The 16,774-nt window shown below is 58.4% G+C and overlaps 1 protein-coding gene across 5 annotated transcripts in view; it reads left to right on the top strand.

Moving 5' to 3' along the window:
- Window positions 1-9,984, top strand: part of LOC112118899 (death-associated protein kinase 2-like) — a 28,336-nt gene extending 18,352 nt beyond the window's left edge. For all 5 annotated transcript variants that reach the window (XM_024217389.3, XM_024217388.3, XM_024217387.3 and 2 more), the window contains 10 exons: window positions 608-829; window positions 2,256-2,394; window positions 3,866-3,995; window positions 5,058-5,106; window positions 5,773-5,799; window positions 6,022-6,174; window positions 6,909-6,954; window positions 7,614-7,703; window positions 8,275-8,358; window positions 8,951-9,984. In XM_024217389.3, the coding sequence (XP_024073157.1) occupies window positions 608-829; window positions 2,256-2,394; window positions 3,866-3,995; window positions 5,058-5,106; window positions 5,773-5,799; window positions 6,022-6,174; window positions 6,909-6,954; window positions 7,614-7,703; window positions 8,275-8,358; window positions 8,951-9,031 (1,021 nt within the window). In that variant the 3' untranslated portion in view covers window positions 9,032-9,984. The remainder of the gene's footprint in view (window positions 1-607; window positions 830-2,255; window positions 2,395-3,865; window positions 3,996-5,057; window positions 5,107-5,772; window positions 5,800-6,021; window positions 6,175-6,908; window positions 6,955-7,613; window positions 7,704-8,274; window positions 8,359-8,950) is intronic.
- Window positions 9,985-16,774: the final 6,790 nt, after the last annotated feature.

Genomic DNA, 16,774 nt, shown 5'->3' with positions numbered 1-16,774 from the left:
GGTGGAATGGTTAACGTGGCTGGCACAGCGAGGGGAAATGGAGCGATGGGATACACCAGGAAGGCCGGGCGTTTATGGAGCTGTAGATTTCACGGCGGGCTGCGTGCGCGGCTGTGCTCGGGGAACGCCAGGGCTCTCCGGATGCTGAACGTACATTCCTCGCAGGAGGGAGTTTTATGGCTCACGCCTTGTAGAGGTCCCATGCCACGGAGCTGGAGCCAGATCCCGCCCCCGGCAAGGCTGTGCAGGGCGTCAGCCAGTGACCGGACTGGCCCCTACTCTGTCAGGCCAGGCTGTTCCAAATCAGAGTGTGCAATGGGCTTCTTCCCCTTTGCACTGTTTTTTCATCACTTTCGTGAAAACACGATCGCTGACGTCTCAGTAGTTCATTGGCTGCTGCTTCTGAGACAGTGGGGGCTAGGGGTTAGAGCAGGGGACTGGGGATCAGGACGCCTGGGTTCTGTTCCCAGTTCTGGGAGGGGAGTGGGGGCTGGGGGGAGGGGGCACTGCTTACCCGTTCTGATGTCCACTGCCCAACTCCTGCCCCCCCCCACCCCGCTCCACCAGCCCCCACCCACCAAGGTCTCTCTCCACCTTGTCCCCGCAGCGGGCACTTTGGGGTGGTGAAGCGCTGCCGGAAGCGGAGCTCGGGGACTTTCTACGCCGCCAAGTTCGTGAAGATGCGCAAGTGCAAGGGGAGCCGGCTGGGGCTGGACCGCGAGCAGGTGGAGCGGGAGGTCAGCATCCTGCAGCAGCTGGAGCACCCCAACATCCTGCGCTTGCACGACCTCTTCGCCAGCAAGGCCGAGATGGTGCTGATCCTGGAGCTGTGAGTGGGAGAGGAGGGGCAGGGCACGTGGGCTCCCCCTCACCCCACTCTAATAGCGCTCTGTGTTTATAGCGCACCTTGCCCCCTCCCTGCTGGGGAATCATCCCGCATTGCACCCATGGGGAAACTGAGGCACAGAGAAACGGACAAGACTTTCACCAAGGTCATTCAGTGGCACAGCTGTCAAAGAACCCTGGATCCCGGTCTCTGCTCTAACCCCTATACATCACTCTCCCCCCCCCTTCCCAGATGGGGATAGAACCCAGGAGTCCTGGCTGCAAGTCCCTACTGCTCTAACCACTAGCTCCCACTCTTCACCTGACTGGAAACAGCTGCTCCCGTCCCCAAGCGTGTCATACCTGGCCTGTGAGCTCTGTGCCAGCCCCCCAGGGGTGAGTCGAGGTGTTTGTGATGAGTTTCAAAGCCCCAGATGGCACGAGTTGCTTAGGTCCTCCCCGCACGCAGCAGCTACGGCCCTCTGGCACGGTGGAGTCGTGGGGTCCTGGCCCTGAGCGCTCTGGGATGGGGCAGCTGAGGGTTTGAAATCCTGAGCTCTCCCCTTTGGATGGCGCCTCTCCGGTGTGAGGAGCATGGATTTGACTTAGCGTCCGCTTAGCTCTTTGAGCTCGGTTGGCTGAATTTTTTTTTCTTTTCTTTCATCCGGGCAAATCTCATTTAGATCCTGCGGTTAATGGGCCTGATTCTCCATTGGCCTGCACCTTGTGCCGGCAAAGTGGGTGCCACAGTAACCTTTCACACACACACACCCCCTTCTGACTGCCCAAGGTGACCAGGACCCTATGTGATCCATGCCTGTATGTGTGTCTGTACACTCAGATCCGTCTGCCTTGTGTGTATGACATGACAATCTGTCTGGATAGCGCCTCCTGTCTAGAAAGCTTCTACACGATGGCTGTACAGGGGTCGCTTTCCTGCCCTCACTGAAATGCAGCCACTTCTTAGGTGGAACGCTGCAGCTGATTAACAGCAGCATTGAGCAGGGAGCACTCGCCCTGCTTGGAAATGCAGCCACCTCTGAGGAGGAACGTGGCCGCTGTAATGGACAGGAACTGCAGAGTGGAATTGGGGCAGTGTGGTCGAGTGGGTCGCGCACAGGTCTCTTAAGTCAGAACTCCTGGGTTCTATTCTCCACTTTGCCCTGTCCTGCTCTGTGACCCCAGGACAAATCACTCCCGTCTTTGTGCCTCGGTTTCCCCAGGGGGGATGTGGTACTGACCCCACCTATGTCAGGGCTTGAAGATCCTGTGAGGCCGGGGTGCAATGGAGCTCTAGCATGAGCTTGCTGTTGTACCCGCCCCTCAGGGCAGCGTGGCTCCAGCCACTCCCAGGGCCCTGCCGTAAGTGGGAGCAGGATTGGGCCCTCTGGTGTCTCTAGGCCTCACCCGCTCTCCCTCTCCGCTCTCAGGATCCGCGGTGGGGAGCTCTTTGACTTCATTGCCGAGAAGGAGACGCTGACAGAGGCGGAGGCCATCGAGTTCCTGCAGCAGCTCCTGCAGGGCGTTGCCTACATGCACGGGCGGCATGTCGCCCACTTCGACCTCAAGGTGCCCAGCCCCCTCCCTGCCTGGCGCGAGCAGTGCCTCTGGCACCTTGGCCCCTTAACTGTTGATTCTCAGTCGCTCCCGCCCTGCATGTGGGAGGGGGTTGGAGACGGGCAGGAGGGGGCCAAATGCTCTTTGTAGCTTTGCAAGGCTCTCGGTGTAAATCAGAGCAGCCTCAGGGCTGCTCTAACTCACACTCTCCTCCCTGCGGAGCAGAGAATACCCATAACGCAGCTTGCTCCAGCCGCCCCTCCGATCCGACCTCCTTCTGGGGACTGGGCCGTGCAGGGCCCGTTACATCAGCTCCACCCCAGCCAGGGAAGCCCCATTCATGGGCGTGGGGAGGGGCTGTCAGGGGGCTGCTTCCACCCACTTCAAGGCCCCTTTACACTGCCAGAGCAGCTTCAGAGACCCAGGCCCATGGTGCCCAGCCTGTGGCTTTCCCCATGTGCAAGGGGGTCTGGGATGGACCCATGCGTGTGGGCTGGCCCCATTGCAGAGCCCGTTCTCTCTCCCCTACACTACACCGCCCCCCCCCCCCAACTCTCCTCAGAGGCCTGGTCTACACTACAACTTTAATTCGGATTTAGCTGCGTTAATCCGAATTAACCCTTCACCCGTCCACACTACAGAGCCAGTTAATTCGAATTAAAGGGCACTTAAAATCGATTTCTGTACTCCACCTCGACGAGCGGAGTAGCGCCAAAATCGATTTTGTTAATTCGAATTAGGGTTAGTGTGGCCGCACACCACCGAATTAATGTGGTTAAAAACCGAATTAATGTGCTTAGTGTGGCCGTGCACAATCGAATTAATTCGAATTTGGGAAACAGGTTGTATAATCTAAATTCAGATTAATCCTGTAGTGTAGACATACCCTCACTGAACTCCTCGCACGGCCTCTGAGGTTACACTGACACCTGCTGGCCAGCGGTAACACTGCAGGCTCTGGTCAGTTTCATACACCTGCAATCCCCCGCTGGAAAGCAGCTGTAGAAATTAGATCTCCCCTCTGCTCTGGGGCAGTGAGATGGGGCCATGGCAGTGGACTAAAATGCAGCCCAGACAGTGGGGCTGTTCTCCCTGGCTGCATGAATCTCCCACTTCCACGCTCGGATCTCAGCCTCGCCTGGCGGGAGTCTCGGAAGGAACTCGCCTGGGAAACCCACCGTCATCCCTGCTGGCTCCCCCTCCAATCAGGCGCCCGCCGCACGACTATTCCAACCTCCGCTGCTGCTGCAGCCCAGCAGTGGGCACGGGGGAGGCTGTGGGGCATGGGGCCTGCCGGGTGAGTCGACCCTGTAAGCCCCGATGCTGCCCCTTATGTCTGTTTGCGCCAGTGCAAAGTGGGTGTGAGATGCTGCCCATCCCGATCTGATCACGTTCCCGCACTTGCTTTGCACCGGTGTCAATGACCACGTGGGGTGACGGAGAACTGGGCTCATGGTGTCTCCCTCCCTCCCCTCCCCCACAGCCAGAGAATATCATGCTGCTGGAGAAAGATGTCCCCAACCCGAAAATCAAGATTATCGATTTTGGTCTGGCCCAAAAGCTGGAAGATGGAGTAACCTTCAAAAGCCTTTGCGGGACTCCGCAGTACATAGGTAAACAGCTGCGCACTAATGATCTGCTGGGAAGGTTGCCAGGAGCATGTGGGACTCATTGGCATAGTAGGCTATTGGGATTAACCTGTGGAACTCTCTGCCACAGGATATTGTTGAGTCACATGGTTAGGGCCCTGCCAAATTCACAGTCCATTTTGGTCAATTTCATGGTCATAGGAATTAAAAAATCCTAAATTTAAAGATTTCCACTATTTAAATCTAGTGAAATTTCACGGTGTTGTAATTGTAGGGGGTCCTGACCCAAAAAGGAGTTGGGGGGGAGGTCGCAAAGTTATTGCAGGGGAGCTTGCCGCCCTCCCCCCCGCAACTCCCTTTTGGGTCAGGACCCCCAATTTCAGAAACGCTGGTCTCCCCCGTGAAATCTGTATAGTATAGCGTCAAAGCACACGCAAGACCAGATTTCATGGTGGGAGACCAGCTTTCACGGTCCATGACGCGTTTTTCATGGCCGTGAATTTGGCAGGGCCCTATACATGGGCAGGAACTTGAATAATCTCGTGGGTTTCCGCAGCGCCTTTCATCCCAAAGCACTTGGGAATACTCGACAGCAAGGAATGTCACCCACATCTAAAATGGAGCCACCTCTGGGGCAGAACACAGTAGCTACTTTAGGACGGGAAGTGAAGGAGGCTCTTGTTTCCTGCTAACCTGCAGTGGGGGTGGAGTGTAAGGAGGCAGAAGGCAGTAACCTTTTGGGGGCAGGGGCGATGTAGCTCTGAACAGCCCTTCCCTTCCTAAAGAACCAGGGGATCTTAATGACCGCCCATGGCTAGGACTCTGGGTTCCTGCCTGTCTGAGAGAGCAGCCCAGCGTCCCCTAGCACCACTCAGGGGCAGTGGGAATGGCTGGATTTTAGAGATGGAAACCCAGCAAGGTTTAGCGGCGTGAGGGGTGTCCAGGCTGACCCTGAGGTTGTCCATAGAAGAGGTCCATTCTGCTTTGACTTGCTGTACATCTTGTGTCCCATAGGGGGCGAAGGGAGTCAGGCAGTGGATGCAAAGTGACTATTCTGTATTTCTATTGTTTTTTTTCTCCTCCAAGCTCCCGAAGTGATTAACTACGAGCCCCTGAGCTCGGCGACAGACATGTGGTAAGGACGGGGAGCCTGGATGGTGCCCCTCATTAATGTCGTAGCTAGAGGTATAACGTGAGCTGTCGTTGCCTCAGCCAAGTTCTCGGCATTACCCAGGCAGTATTCCAGGGTCCGCTGGCTTTGTTTTAAACACGCCAAGTGCCGCTGGGAGACGATTTCCCCGGCCTCTCGCAGCCAACTGAAGAGCCCCAAAAATGATCCGACAGCGACTGTCTGAAGGAGCTCAGTCCGCTCGGCTTCTCAGAATGACGATTGAGAGGGGACGGGTGTTTGAAGTACCATCGGGGGGAGAAAACACCAGCGCCTCTTTTCTTTCTGACTTTCCTCCCATTTGTTGTCCTGCTTAAAAAAAGAGGTTCCGTTGTCCCGTCCAGAAGCACGCGGGCCGTGTGATCGGGGGGTCAGTCGCACGCCAGGAATGGTGGAAGCGAGCAATGGGCTAACACGTCATAGAGTGGAAATCTGCTCTGTAAAAGGGAGGGAGTGACGCTGGATCAGCAGGATTTGGGATAAGGGTCGGGAGCAAAAAAGGGTGAAATTTACCCCGCTCTGCTGTTTGTTTACCAGGATCCCCTCCTTGATTTCTCCCAAGGTAGCCTGTGCGTACTGATTGTCCCCAGCCCTTAGGCTGGCTAACCGAGAACATGTCTTTGTTTATTTCAGGAGCATCGGCGTTATTACCTATATCTTGTAAGTACCCGACGTCTTGGGTGTCTCTTCTTGTCTGACTCTCCCATCTTTAGCCCTTGCTTGGGGTTTTTATCCAGAGACCACCCCCAAGTGCATCACTGGAGGTCAATATCATTATACAGAGTGGGGAAACTGAGGCAAGGCAGGGTCACAGCTTCCCCAGGGGTGGGTTGGGGGCCCTTTGGACTCAGCCGGCTCTCAACCGATCCTTGTCTCATGCAGGCTGAGCGGGATGTCCCCGTTCCAGGGCGAGACGGATGCCGAGACCCTCTCCAACGTCGTCGCTGGCAACTACGAGTTCGAGGAAAAATTCTTCAGCGAGACCACCGATATGGCCAAGGACTTCATCCGGCAGCTGCTGGTGAAGGAGCCCGGGTAACGCCTGGGCAGCAAGACCCTGAGGCTGGCACCTGCCAGCCGTGGGCAGGGGGTTACCCTGGCAGAGCAGCTCAGAAAGCAGGAACCCCTTAAGCTGCGCAGGGGTGACATTCACCTCTGGGTACAGCCGGCATAAAGCACCTGGCTGAGGGCTCAGGTGGGACGCGAGGGGGGCCTTGTTCTGTCACCCAGAACTGGGTGATTTCCACCTCTAAGAATCTAGGCCAGGTGTGATCCCAGCTGCGGGGGGTGGTTCGTTCAAGCCAACGTACCCCCAAAACCCCCAGCTGGAAAGGCTGGCACGGAGGGTGCAGGCTGGCCTGTGATTGGGTCCGTCCTGCATGGCGCAGGCCAGCCGGACCGCAGCCGGACCACAGCCTGTAACCTGCTGCTGGCTTAGTGCTGGAGAGGGCAGGAGGAACAGCTGGTCTGATAACCTGGGTGCCCTGGTGTCACCGGAGAGGGGCTGGCACGCAGAGGGGGCGTGAGGACAAATTGAGGGGGGACGATTGAATCCTTTGCACTACGTGGGACATGGATGGGCTGGGGAGATGGTTCTGGGGGGCGCGGGAGAGATTCCTGCCACGGGAGGTTCTCAGCAGGGCAGGGAGCGCTCGGCGGGTAAGCACCGTGAGGGGAAAGGGCCCGGGGTTTCGTGGAGAGAAGGAGCGGGAAAGGGTTTTCTTTTCTGGTGGGAAAGCAGCAAACAGTTCCCGTTCTCCCCGCTGCAGGAGTCGCATGAGCGCGGCCGAGAGCCTCGTCCACCCGTGGATCAAGGTGAGGGGGCCGCTCGCGTTTCCAGGTGGACGCGGGGGTGCGTGGGGAGGCGGGGACCGCCAGGCTAGCAAGCAGGGGGACGCCCACGGCGGTGTCCGGTGGGTCCTGCTGCGGCCCCTGGGGGTCAGGGCAGCCACTCCTGGCAGTTTTGCTCTTCCCTGAGAGCCCAGGCTGGGGGGAGGGCACAGAGCCTGGTGCGAAGCCAAAGATGGGGCGGCGGGGCAGGCCTTAGAGGCAACAGGTAGGTGCCTGTCAGGTGGAGAATTGGTCCGGGGCCATCAAATGCGGGATGAGCCCGGAGTGGCAGGGAAGCCTTCGGACGGGGCCGTTTTCTGCACCATCAGGAGTCAGATCCCCGCGGGAAACGGGCTCCTATAGATGAATAATGACCTTCCAGGGCAGCCGGTGAAGAGAGGACCCCCCTCTCTCCTCCCAGGCCCCTGCAGCTGCCAACAGACCCCAGGAGTCTGGGGAACCCTGGGCCCGGTTCCCTAGGGCGGAATTGAGCTGAGCGGGGGAGCCCGAGGCCCGCTGAGTGTTTGTGGGTGCAGGGGATTTGCCCTCTAAGGGTACTGGGGTCCCCCTGCTGCCTGTGAGCACGAGTTGGGGCTGGGGGTGGCATGCTGGGGGTGACGGCTCATGCGTTTGCCCCCTGGCAGCCCCTGAGCCGGAAGCAGGCCACCAACCGTAGCCGCTCCTCCATCAACATGAAGAACTTCCGCAAGTTCAACGCCCGCAGAAAATGGAAGGTAACTCTGCCCCGGCCCCCACATTCCCGGGGGGCTGCAGGGGGCGCTCTCCCTTCCCAGGCAGGGCTGGCCCCAGTGCGGCGCTAGGGGGCGGGTGCCTCATAGGGGGCACTCTCCCCTCACAGTCAGTCACCAACCCGCTGACCCCAATGCCCCAGGGCAGCCCTTGGGGGCCCTTGCAGGTGTGACCCTAGGGGAAGACCATTCGTTGTTCCATGGCACTCTTTGAAACAACAGAGGCATCAAGCCCCAAGCTCTGGCTACATTTCCCCGACCTAAAATCCCCCAGCTTGTTTCAGCTGGGTGCAGGATCCCTCTTTGCTTCCCGTCCTAAACTTTTCAACGGCGGCTGCGTTCCACCCCAGAGGTGGCCGCATTTTAGCGGCAGGAAAGAAATCCTTCAATGTGAAAGAGGCCGCATAACAGCGGGCTCGTTCACAGGGGACGTTGCTCCTTGGTGTGTGTGTGTGTGTGTGTGTGTGGGGGGGACCCTCTTAATACGTGGGCGTGGAGGCTCAAAGGGTCCTTAGCTTTAAGCTGCCCTGTTGCGTGTGTGTTTTTCTCCCCTCAGCTTTCCTACAACATGGTGTCTGCCTGCAACCGGCTCTGCCGCCTGAAGCTCTTGTGTGGCCAGAGGAAGGAGGATGAGACTCTGGTGAGGCCTTGTTGATTAGCTGGGGCGCTCGCTCCCTGGGGGGAGAGCGCCGGGGACCTTCCGCTCCGGACTCACCGCGTAGGGGTCGGGGGAGTGATGGATGAATGGGCAGGGGCAGGGCTTTGGGGTGAGCGTCAGGGGTCACATGTTGGCGGGTTCGGGGTGGGGTTAGATGCTGGGGTGAGCGCCCAGGGTAGCATTGATTATCCAGGTACCAAACGGACCCCACCTTCCCGGAGCTCCAGGCACCCCTGGGGGTTTAGAGCCAGGGCTGCCGCTGGCCGGCCGGCTCGCTAGTTAATGAAACGCTTCGTGCCGGCCCTTCTGTTGCTTCTGGGTGCCCAGGGCTGGCATAGACCTTGCCAGCCGTGCGCAGGATCTGCCTTGAGGGCAGCCAGGGCAGGGCGTGTGTGTGTGTGTGTGTGTGTGTGTGTGTGTACGTGTGCATGGGGGGGACCTGGGTGTGCAGGGGGGGTGTGTCTGTGTGCACGGGAGCCTGGGTGTGCACCTGTACGCAGGTGTGTACCCGTATATCATGTGCCCTCCATCCTACCCCCTCCCTGACCCTCTCTGGTGCCTCTCCCTTTTCCAGCGTGGCTGCGAGAGCGACCAGGAGGACGAGACCACCCACCCGGTGACGCTGCTGCGCCGGCGGAGAAGCAGCTGCTCTTGAGACCCCAGCCCTCAACCACAGACTCCCAGCATGCTCCCACTGCCCCACACCCACCCTCTGCATCAGCTGGGGGGTGGGGGGCAGCTGCAGCCCCCAGAGGTGGGGAAGGGCCCTGGGAGATCAGACGCCCCGGGCCCCACCCCGGCAGCTGGGCTCTGTCTGCCGAGGCCCGGACGGCGGGAAGGGGCATTGACTTTGGTCGGCGGGGACCAGCTGGGAGCGGGAGGGGGCTGGAAATGGGATTCCCTCCCCCCATGCCCCTCTCTGTCTGGACGCCTGAGGACAGGGAGTTGGCTGCGGATGGAGCTGCTGAAAGGGGAACACGTGTCAGCGGGAGAGGCTGGGGCAATGCCCGCAGCCCCTTGGCACCCAGTCACCGTGTCTGTGGGGCGAGGTATTGGGGGTGTGGGAGAAGAGATCCCGCTATTAACCCTTTCATTATTCAAACAGAGCCCCACCACCACCACCACGAGGGCCTTTCAGGGTGCATTTTCTGTACCCCTCTTATGCTTTCCAATAGGAAACCCCCCTGTGTGGCTGTTCTGTCTGGCACTTGTGGGGTTAATTGGAACCTCCCCCCCCTTCAGACATTGTGTTCCGGAACTCGTGGGGTTAATCCAACTGGGCCTGCCCTGCACTTGCCCCAATGCGTTAGGGGCTCTGTTTATTCCAGCACTCATGGGGTTAATATGAGTCTCTTCCCTCCCCACTCCACTGTGCCTGCTGTCCCCCAGCAGTACCCTGGCGCGGGGATGGATGGCGGCTCCGCATGTGCTAACGGCTGCAAGGCGGTGCCAGGTACCTTTACCCAGCTGTTGAGGGGCAGCTAGAGAGCCGGGTGGGTGCCCCTTCCCCAGCACCCCACAAACCCTTGCATGCTGACCTAAGGCGCATGGCAGGCCAGACCCCCCTCCCTCCCCCCCAGCTGCCCAGGGAAGATCTGCCCAGCTCAATTCCCCCCTCTGCCTGATTATTTTTAAAGAAATAAACGTGCCACGCGTCTCCCCTGTCTCCTGCCTGGGCCGGGTGCCTTTGCAATGAGGGTCTAACCCCCCAGGTGAAGCCGGCTCAGGAACTTGCCCACCCTCCACAGCCCTGACCTGAATCAGCCAAGCAGAGCCGGCTCTGGCCCCTGGGTGGCGCTAAAGCCCAGCTCATGGGGCTTGGCATCTCCCCAGCTGGATGGTTGGTAACTGGGTGCTGGCGCTGGGCTTGGTGGTGTTCAGGACTGAGCCCCACGGCTCTCCCTGCCCTAGGGCGCTGGCCGGCTAATGGCCTGTCTGTCCCGGGAAGGGTAGGAAGGAGTAGCGGTCAGAACAGCTGGGCAGGGCGTGCCCCTTAAAGGGACGTGTCCTGGAACAGGTGCCGACTGAAGGCAGGGGCGGTCGATGCTTTTTTGGTCAAGGTCCAAATTTCTTGGTTAAGGTCCAGACGCCGGAGACGCATTTTTTTCAACCACAGTGACAATAGGGAGGGTAAGAGGCAGTCCGGATTGGGCGCCTACGGCCTCCCCCTGCCTTTCGGGGACAGGGGTGGAGAGGAAACCGAAAAGTTGGCACGCGCTGGGGAGCAGCGCGCTGGGGCGAGCGAGCGCTCTGCCCTCTGGGGCTGCCCTCACGGGCGCGTGTGCGCAACGAGAAGGGGGACGCGGATGCAGACATGCAACTGCTGGCGAAGGTAACGGCCACCATTGCCAATCCCTATTCAGAGCGGGCGCTCAGGTTTCTGACTGACGCCCAGCGCACTGGGCACTGCTACTACAAAGCAAAATAATCTCCGAGCGGCGTTGTACTCTGCACAGGGCCCCGCGGGGGCTTGGGAATTTAGAGCGTGTGAGTGCAGCACTTTGCTCATGCAGAGGGGTTTTAAATCCCCCCCTTTTTTTTCATCACCTGCGGCAAATCCGCCGTCTTCCGTCTGCAGGACCGGAGCTCACGGGGGTGTGGATCTGCCTGCTCTCGCCTGGGAGACAGGTGACAGGTGGGGGAGCCCGTTCCGTGAAACCACTGACTCAGAAAAGCAGTCGAGTTTGCCATAAACCCCAGGTTACTATTGTCAAGGAGAAAAGCAGGCCTGGGAGCTGGGGCTTGCTCCCTGGCAAAGCAGCCGATCGGAGCAGTGGTGGTTTGTTTCGTTAAGCTGAAAGCCAGAGTCCCTAGTGGCGCAGATCTAATGCGCCCCTTCGGCCTCGAAAATTGGCAGCCGGGTAGTTACTGCCCGTGCCATTCAAAGTTCCTTTAACCAAAGAGCGGTGAAAGCTGTGGCTGCGGTAGAACGCTCCCCTGCTTGATCCATCCTGGAGGTGAGGCGGCGGGAGTGCGAGTTACGCCGCTGGGGCTAGATCCCACAAACTGGGGCGACCCACCGGGTACAAAGCAGAAGCCACCCATCAGGCCAGCTTTTCTCCTGCTCCACTGCCCTTCCAGAACCCCGGCCCCGGCCTGACATCTCACGGTACCCCCACGCTGCACCCCAGAAGGGGACGGGGGTAAGTGCTGCGTTGCAAAGGGCCCGTCCCCTCCCCTCCTCTGCTGCTGCGGAAGGGGACAAGGAGGAGGAAGCAACCATTGCTCCTGATCCGGCTTCTGCTCTTCCCAGAGGTGAGGGGAGAGGGGCCAGTCTAGCTGGCTGGGGCAGGAGACGATCTGGCCATTTCCGGCCCTGCTCGAGTACACCAGGAGTGGGTCAAAAGACCCCTGCTCCAGTTGCACGAAGCTGTTTGCTGGTTGTGTGGGCTATTTGGCCAAGGCGCTGCGCAGGCCCCTTCGCCCGGGGCTGGGGGGGAGGGAGGAGAGCAGGGATTCTCTGCAAGAAGTTTGAAACGAGAGGCAGAAAAAAAAACCATCCCGTTGGGCTTGAAAGTTTTCCCTGAAATTTTGTGATCTGTTTTTTTTTTTTTTTTGGAAAAAAACACCCAGGGGCCTCTCTGCAATCGCGCCCATCCCTGTGGTGTCTGGGCACTGATCCATAATGAAGGGTCACACCACGTTCCCCCAGCAGCAGCACCCCAATCCTCCAACCTCGTGACAGCTGGGGAAACTGAGGCCCGGAGACTTGCCGGGGGGGGGGTCGTACAGTTGATGGGTGGAGGAGCTGGGGCTGTTGGCTGCAACCCCCGCCTCCCAGTTAGCTGGCGCATTTGGGGGAATCTCTCTTGCCTGGTCAATCTCTGGCTCCTTATTTTCCAAACAAGCCCCCCCCCCCGGCCTTGGCCCAACCCCATCTCGGTTCAGTTTTCAGGCTAAATATTTTGAATGTAGCAATTGAAAACAAAAGTGAACCCGAGCCCCCACCATGTCACCACGCTGCCTGCAACCCAGCCAGGGCAGCGGTGGAAGGAGGCGGGGCCCCTAGGCGAAGGTGGGAGCGCTTTGGCCCTACCCCTTGGCTGGTGTTTCACCTGGCTGCACTTGGGGAGGGTGGGAGGCAGCTCCGCCCCGTTGTCTGTGCCCAGGTGCGCTGCTTGGTGCAGGCTCAGAGCTCGGCTGCTCGCCCAGCCCTATGCACGCAGCACGGGAATCGGGGGGTGCAGAAGCCGGGGGCTTTCTCCTTGGAGCCCGGAGCGAGGTGGCTCGAGGCCAGTTGCGGTGGAGGCCAAGGAGCGGCGCTGTCCCTGCCAGTCCCCTGGGAATGAAGTGGGAGGCGCTGGGGTCCCTCTGTTCCCAAGCTCTGCAGCCAGGGTGGCGCCTGCTTTCTGCCCCATAAGAGGAGCTGGCGTGGGTGCATTCTGCCTCGCTTCGGAGAACGGCCAGGGGATTTTCTGTTCGTGGACCATGGGGGCGGAGAAGGAGACAGTGGCACCGTCGTCCCTCTGCCTCCTGCCGCTCGGGATAGCTTTGCTGGTGCTCGGCCTCGTCCCACCTGTGCCTGCGCTGGCCACCCCCGGAAGTAAGTTTCCCCAACCTGGCTAGCGGGCCTCGAAAGTCTGCTCCTGGGTCGCCGAGAGAGACTCGACTCGACTGGCTGGGGGTGCGCGGCCTCAGCAGAATCTCTCCCGGTGGAGGCTGAGCGGGATGGGATGGGTGGGTGACCCAGAGGCGAGGGTTAAGGCAGTGGGGGGCGAGTGGATGGAGCACAAGGCTGGCGGGCAAGAGATCCCGGCTCCTGTTCCCGGATCTGCACCCAGCCTGCTCCATGACCTTGGGCAAGTCCCGTAAGAGCAGCTGTGCCGGGTCAGCCCAATGGTCCATCTAGCGACTAGCCTGTCTCAGGTGCTTCTGCGGGAATGAACAGAGCAGGGCAATTAGCCAGTGATCCATCCCCTGTCAGCTGGTCCCAGCTTCTGGCAGTCTGAGGTTTAGGGACACCCAGAGCACGGGGCTGCATCCCTCACCATCTTGGCTAATGGCCATTGATGGACCTAACCTCCAGGAACTTATCTAGCTCTTTTTTGAACCCAGTTATGCTCCGGGCATTCACAACATCCCCCGGCATTGAGTTCCACAGGTTGTGTGTGTTGGGTGAAGAAGTATTTCCTCCTGTTTGTTTTAAACTCGCTGCCTAGTAATTTCACTGGGTGACCCCTAGTTTGTGTGTTAGGGGAAGGGGTGCCTCTGTGCCTGTTTTCCGTCTCACATGTGTCTTTTGAGGTTGTCAGCTTTCCTGGAGGAGGGATGGCCTCTTGCTATGTGTACGTGCCGCACCCAGCACATCAGGTGCTCTAATTCTAGGTCTGACTGTAATACAAATAGCAAAATAATAATGGGACTTGGGAGAGCGGGGGCCAGGTCCCAGCTCCGCCGCTGACTCTCTGTGTGACCTTGGTTAAGTCACTTGGTTGCTCCGTGCCTCAGTTTCCCCATCTCTAAAGTGGGGACAACCATCCTCCATTTGCTGGTCTCTACTTGGATTGTGAGCTCTCAGGGGCAGGGACCGTCTCTGACTATTGTGTCCGTGCAGCCCCTACTATAATGGGGCCTCCAGGTCGGCATGGTAATTTGGATCTGGGACCTCAGGATTGAAAGACGGGTGACTGCCTCCTGCCTGAGCTAAAAGAACCTGGGCTGCAGCCGGCTCTCTGTGGCCCAGCCATCCCTAGGAGGGAACAAAATGGCCCATTGTAACTCACACCCAGTCGTTCTCCCATAACCGCAGGGCTCTCTGCACCTTCCTTTGAAGCAGCTTGCGCTGGGCACAGTAGGAGATGGGATACTGGGGTAGATGGCCCCCCAGTTCTGAAACAGTCTAGTAATTTCCAGGGTCCTTTGTTGCTAAACACACTGGACTTTCACCATCAATGAGCTGATTCCCTCATTTTTCAGTGTAAGGATGAAACAAAGTGCCCGTGAGAAACTGGCCGTTTGACTTCAAAACACAGAGATGACCCCCACCCCCCGCCAGGTTCTGAAGCAAAAAGGAACAAGCAGGACCTTTTGGGGCAGGGTGGGGGGTGGTAGCTGCTTATTTGGGTTCTTAAGGGGCTTTTGACTGGTGATGAGAAGTTGATCCGGTGGAGTGAGGAACACAGGCAATAAATAATTCAGGTTTGCAGGGAGTCATGGAAAGAGACGTGAAAGTGGAAAATTGTAGCTAAGAGGGGGCTGGAGGAATTGAAACAAAGACATCAGCGGGGCTGGGATCAAAGGCAAGAGTTTAACCCCTGCTCGTCACGCTGCGCCCGATGCAATGAAATGGCTCGTGAAGTGAGGCTGATCGGAGAAAATCCAAAACTGTCCCATGGAGATGTGGGGAGCAAGGGGGTAGGGGAATAGCGATTTCTGGGCTTTGGGCCTGGAAAGAGAAGCAATGCAATCCGGTAAAGACCCCTGAGCTCTGCTAGAGTGTGGCCTGCGGGCTGAGATCAGGGGCGTGGGAATCTAGACACCTGGCTCCTTTGCTGGGCCCTCCCCTGGCAAGTCCCATCCCGGCCCAGTGCCTCAGTTTCCCCATCTGTGTAATGGGGAATAATGGGGAAATGATACTGACCCAACTCGCAGTGGGGGGAGGTTGAACTAATAATGAGTGTGTGGGAAGCCCTTTGAGAGCCACAGGGGGATGGGTGTGGAGCAGGACTAAGCCATGTTGTTATAAAGGATGTGTGTCACTGGAGCCCAGCGAGGACGCAGCCGCAGCGGTTTGGGGGTGACAGAGGATGGGATGCTGTGTCGGAGCAGTGGCCTAGGAACACACAATGCCGTGCTGAGTCCTGGGGGCTGCTGGGTAATAGAGAAAGTGGCTTTTGGGGCTGGGGCTTTTTATAACCTACACATTTATTGGGAGCCCGTCTGCCTAAAAGGCCAGCACCCGGGTGGAGAGCACCGCTGGGGTGTCTATTGGGAAGATGCCGGTGCGCCGCCAGGGGGAACGCCACTTCCCTTGTGACCCTGCATGAGAGCTGTGTTTTTTTCCCAACTCCAGTCCCACGGGAAGGCTGCTGGGTTCTGAGCCTCTCTCCTCAGGTCCTCTGCCCCCTTGGTGGGAGGTGAGGTAGGATCGGGGCCTTAGAGGAGTGCATCAGGCATGGCTGCATGTGCTGCCTTTCCTGCTGGCTGTGGTTTGTGGCAGGGGCAAACGAGGCGGGGACGGATGCCCAGACTCGGGAGGGGGGTGTCCGGCCTCACCAGTGCAGAGGGGTGTGGGAATTTTTGTCATTCACATCAAGGGGCCCAGGATCTCACCTCTGGGGCTCGCCCCGCTCTGAGCAGCTGGCTGGTGCCGGTGTGAACAGACCTGCTGGGGCGCCGTAAACAGGGAAAGCGTCTGATGGAATCGCTCCTGATTGAGGTGAGCGTAAATAGGAGGAGACTTGGACCCTGTTGGGCCAAATGCATTAGCCAGTGGAGCTGGGGATCTGACCCATTGACTCCAGCTGGGGATCTGGCCATGATTTTGTGGCTTGAGAAAGCACTGCGTGATCTTGGTCACCCCGAGGAGGAAAAAAAGATGGATCAAAATCTCAGCGCTGGCTCCAGATCCAAGCTTCTCTGGGCACGTGCCCTGCCTTCGTTACCCCGAGACAGCGGCCACTGTAAGATCCCGATACAAACCCTGGATGGGAACTAGCCCCAGTTTGGGGGTTTGTATCTTTCCCACAGTATCTGGGCCACAGAACGTCCCAAAGGTCCATCTAGCCCAGTATCCTGTCTTCTGACAATGGCCAATGCCAGGTGCCCCAGAGGGAACGAACAGAGCAGGTAATCATCAAGTGAGCCATCCCCTGTCGCTCATATATAATAAAGATTATTATAATTGATATCCCGGCTGCCCTACATGAGATCATTACCCATTGTGCTTGGGGCTGTACGTTCCCACTCTAAGAGACAATCCCTGCCCTGAAGAGTGTATAGTCTAAAAGCCCAGACAGACAAAGGAATGATTGTCAACTGGGGCTACGTGTGGGGAAACTGAAGGTCTGATTCTCTATCGCTCTGCATTTTGTGCAGCCTGCTTCGCTAACCCTGTACACGGCTGTAGGATAACAGGCAATGTTAGTGACTAGGCTTACAGGGAGCTGGGAGCAGAGTAAGGAATTGAAGCTAGATCTCTTGATTCGTCAGCCAGCATTTTAACCACTAGGTCGCCCTCCCTCTTTAGTGTCAAGCTGTAAGCTTTCCTCTGGAGTTTAGGTGCAGGCGCCGTCTCTAATGTCCTTGGCGAGTTTCACGGCCATACTGTAGAGACATGGGTTACTCTGGGAGTTAGCTAGGTGACCCTGGAACATTTATATGTCATTCTACTAATGCGATTCTCTGGGGGACGGTGTTGGGTGGGAGATCCTGGAACGGAGATGCAATCAGCGGCAGT

The sequence above is a fragment of the Terrapene carolina genome, unplaced genomic scaffold (assembly GCF_002925995.2).
Source record: "Terrapene carolina triunguis isolate 2854851 unplaced genomic scaffold, T_m_triunguis-2.0 Scaffold227, whole genome shotgun sequence".
Taxonomy (NCBI): Eukaryota; Metazoa; Chordata; order Testudines; family Emydidae; genus Terrapene; species Terrapene triunguis.
The sequence above is the reverse complement of the archived record's forward strand: the minus strand, read 5'-3'. Positions and strand labels throughout refer to the sequence as shown.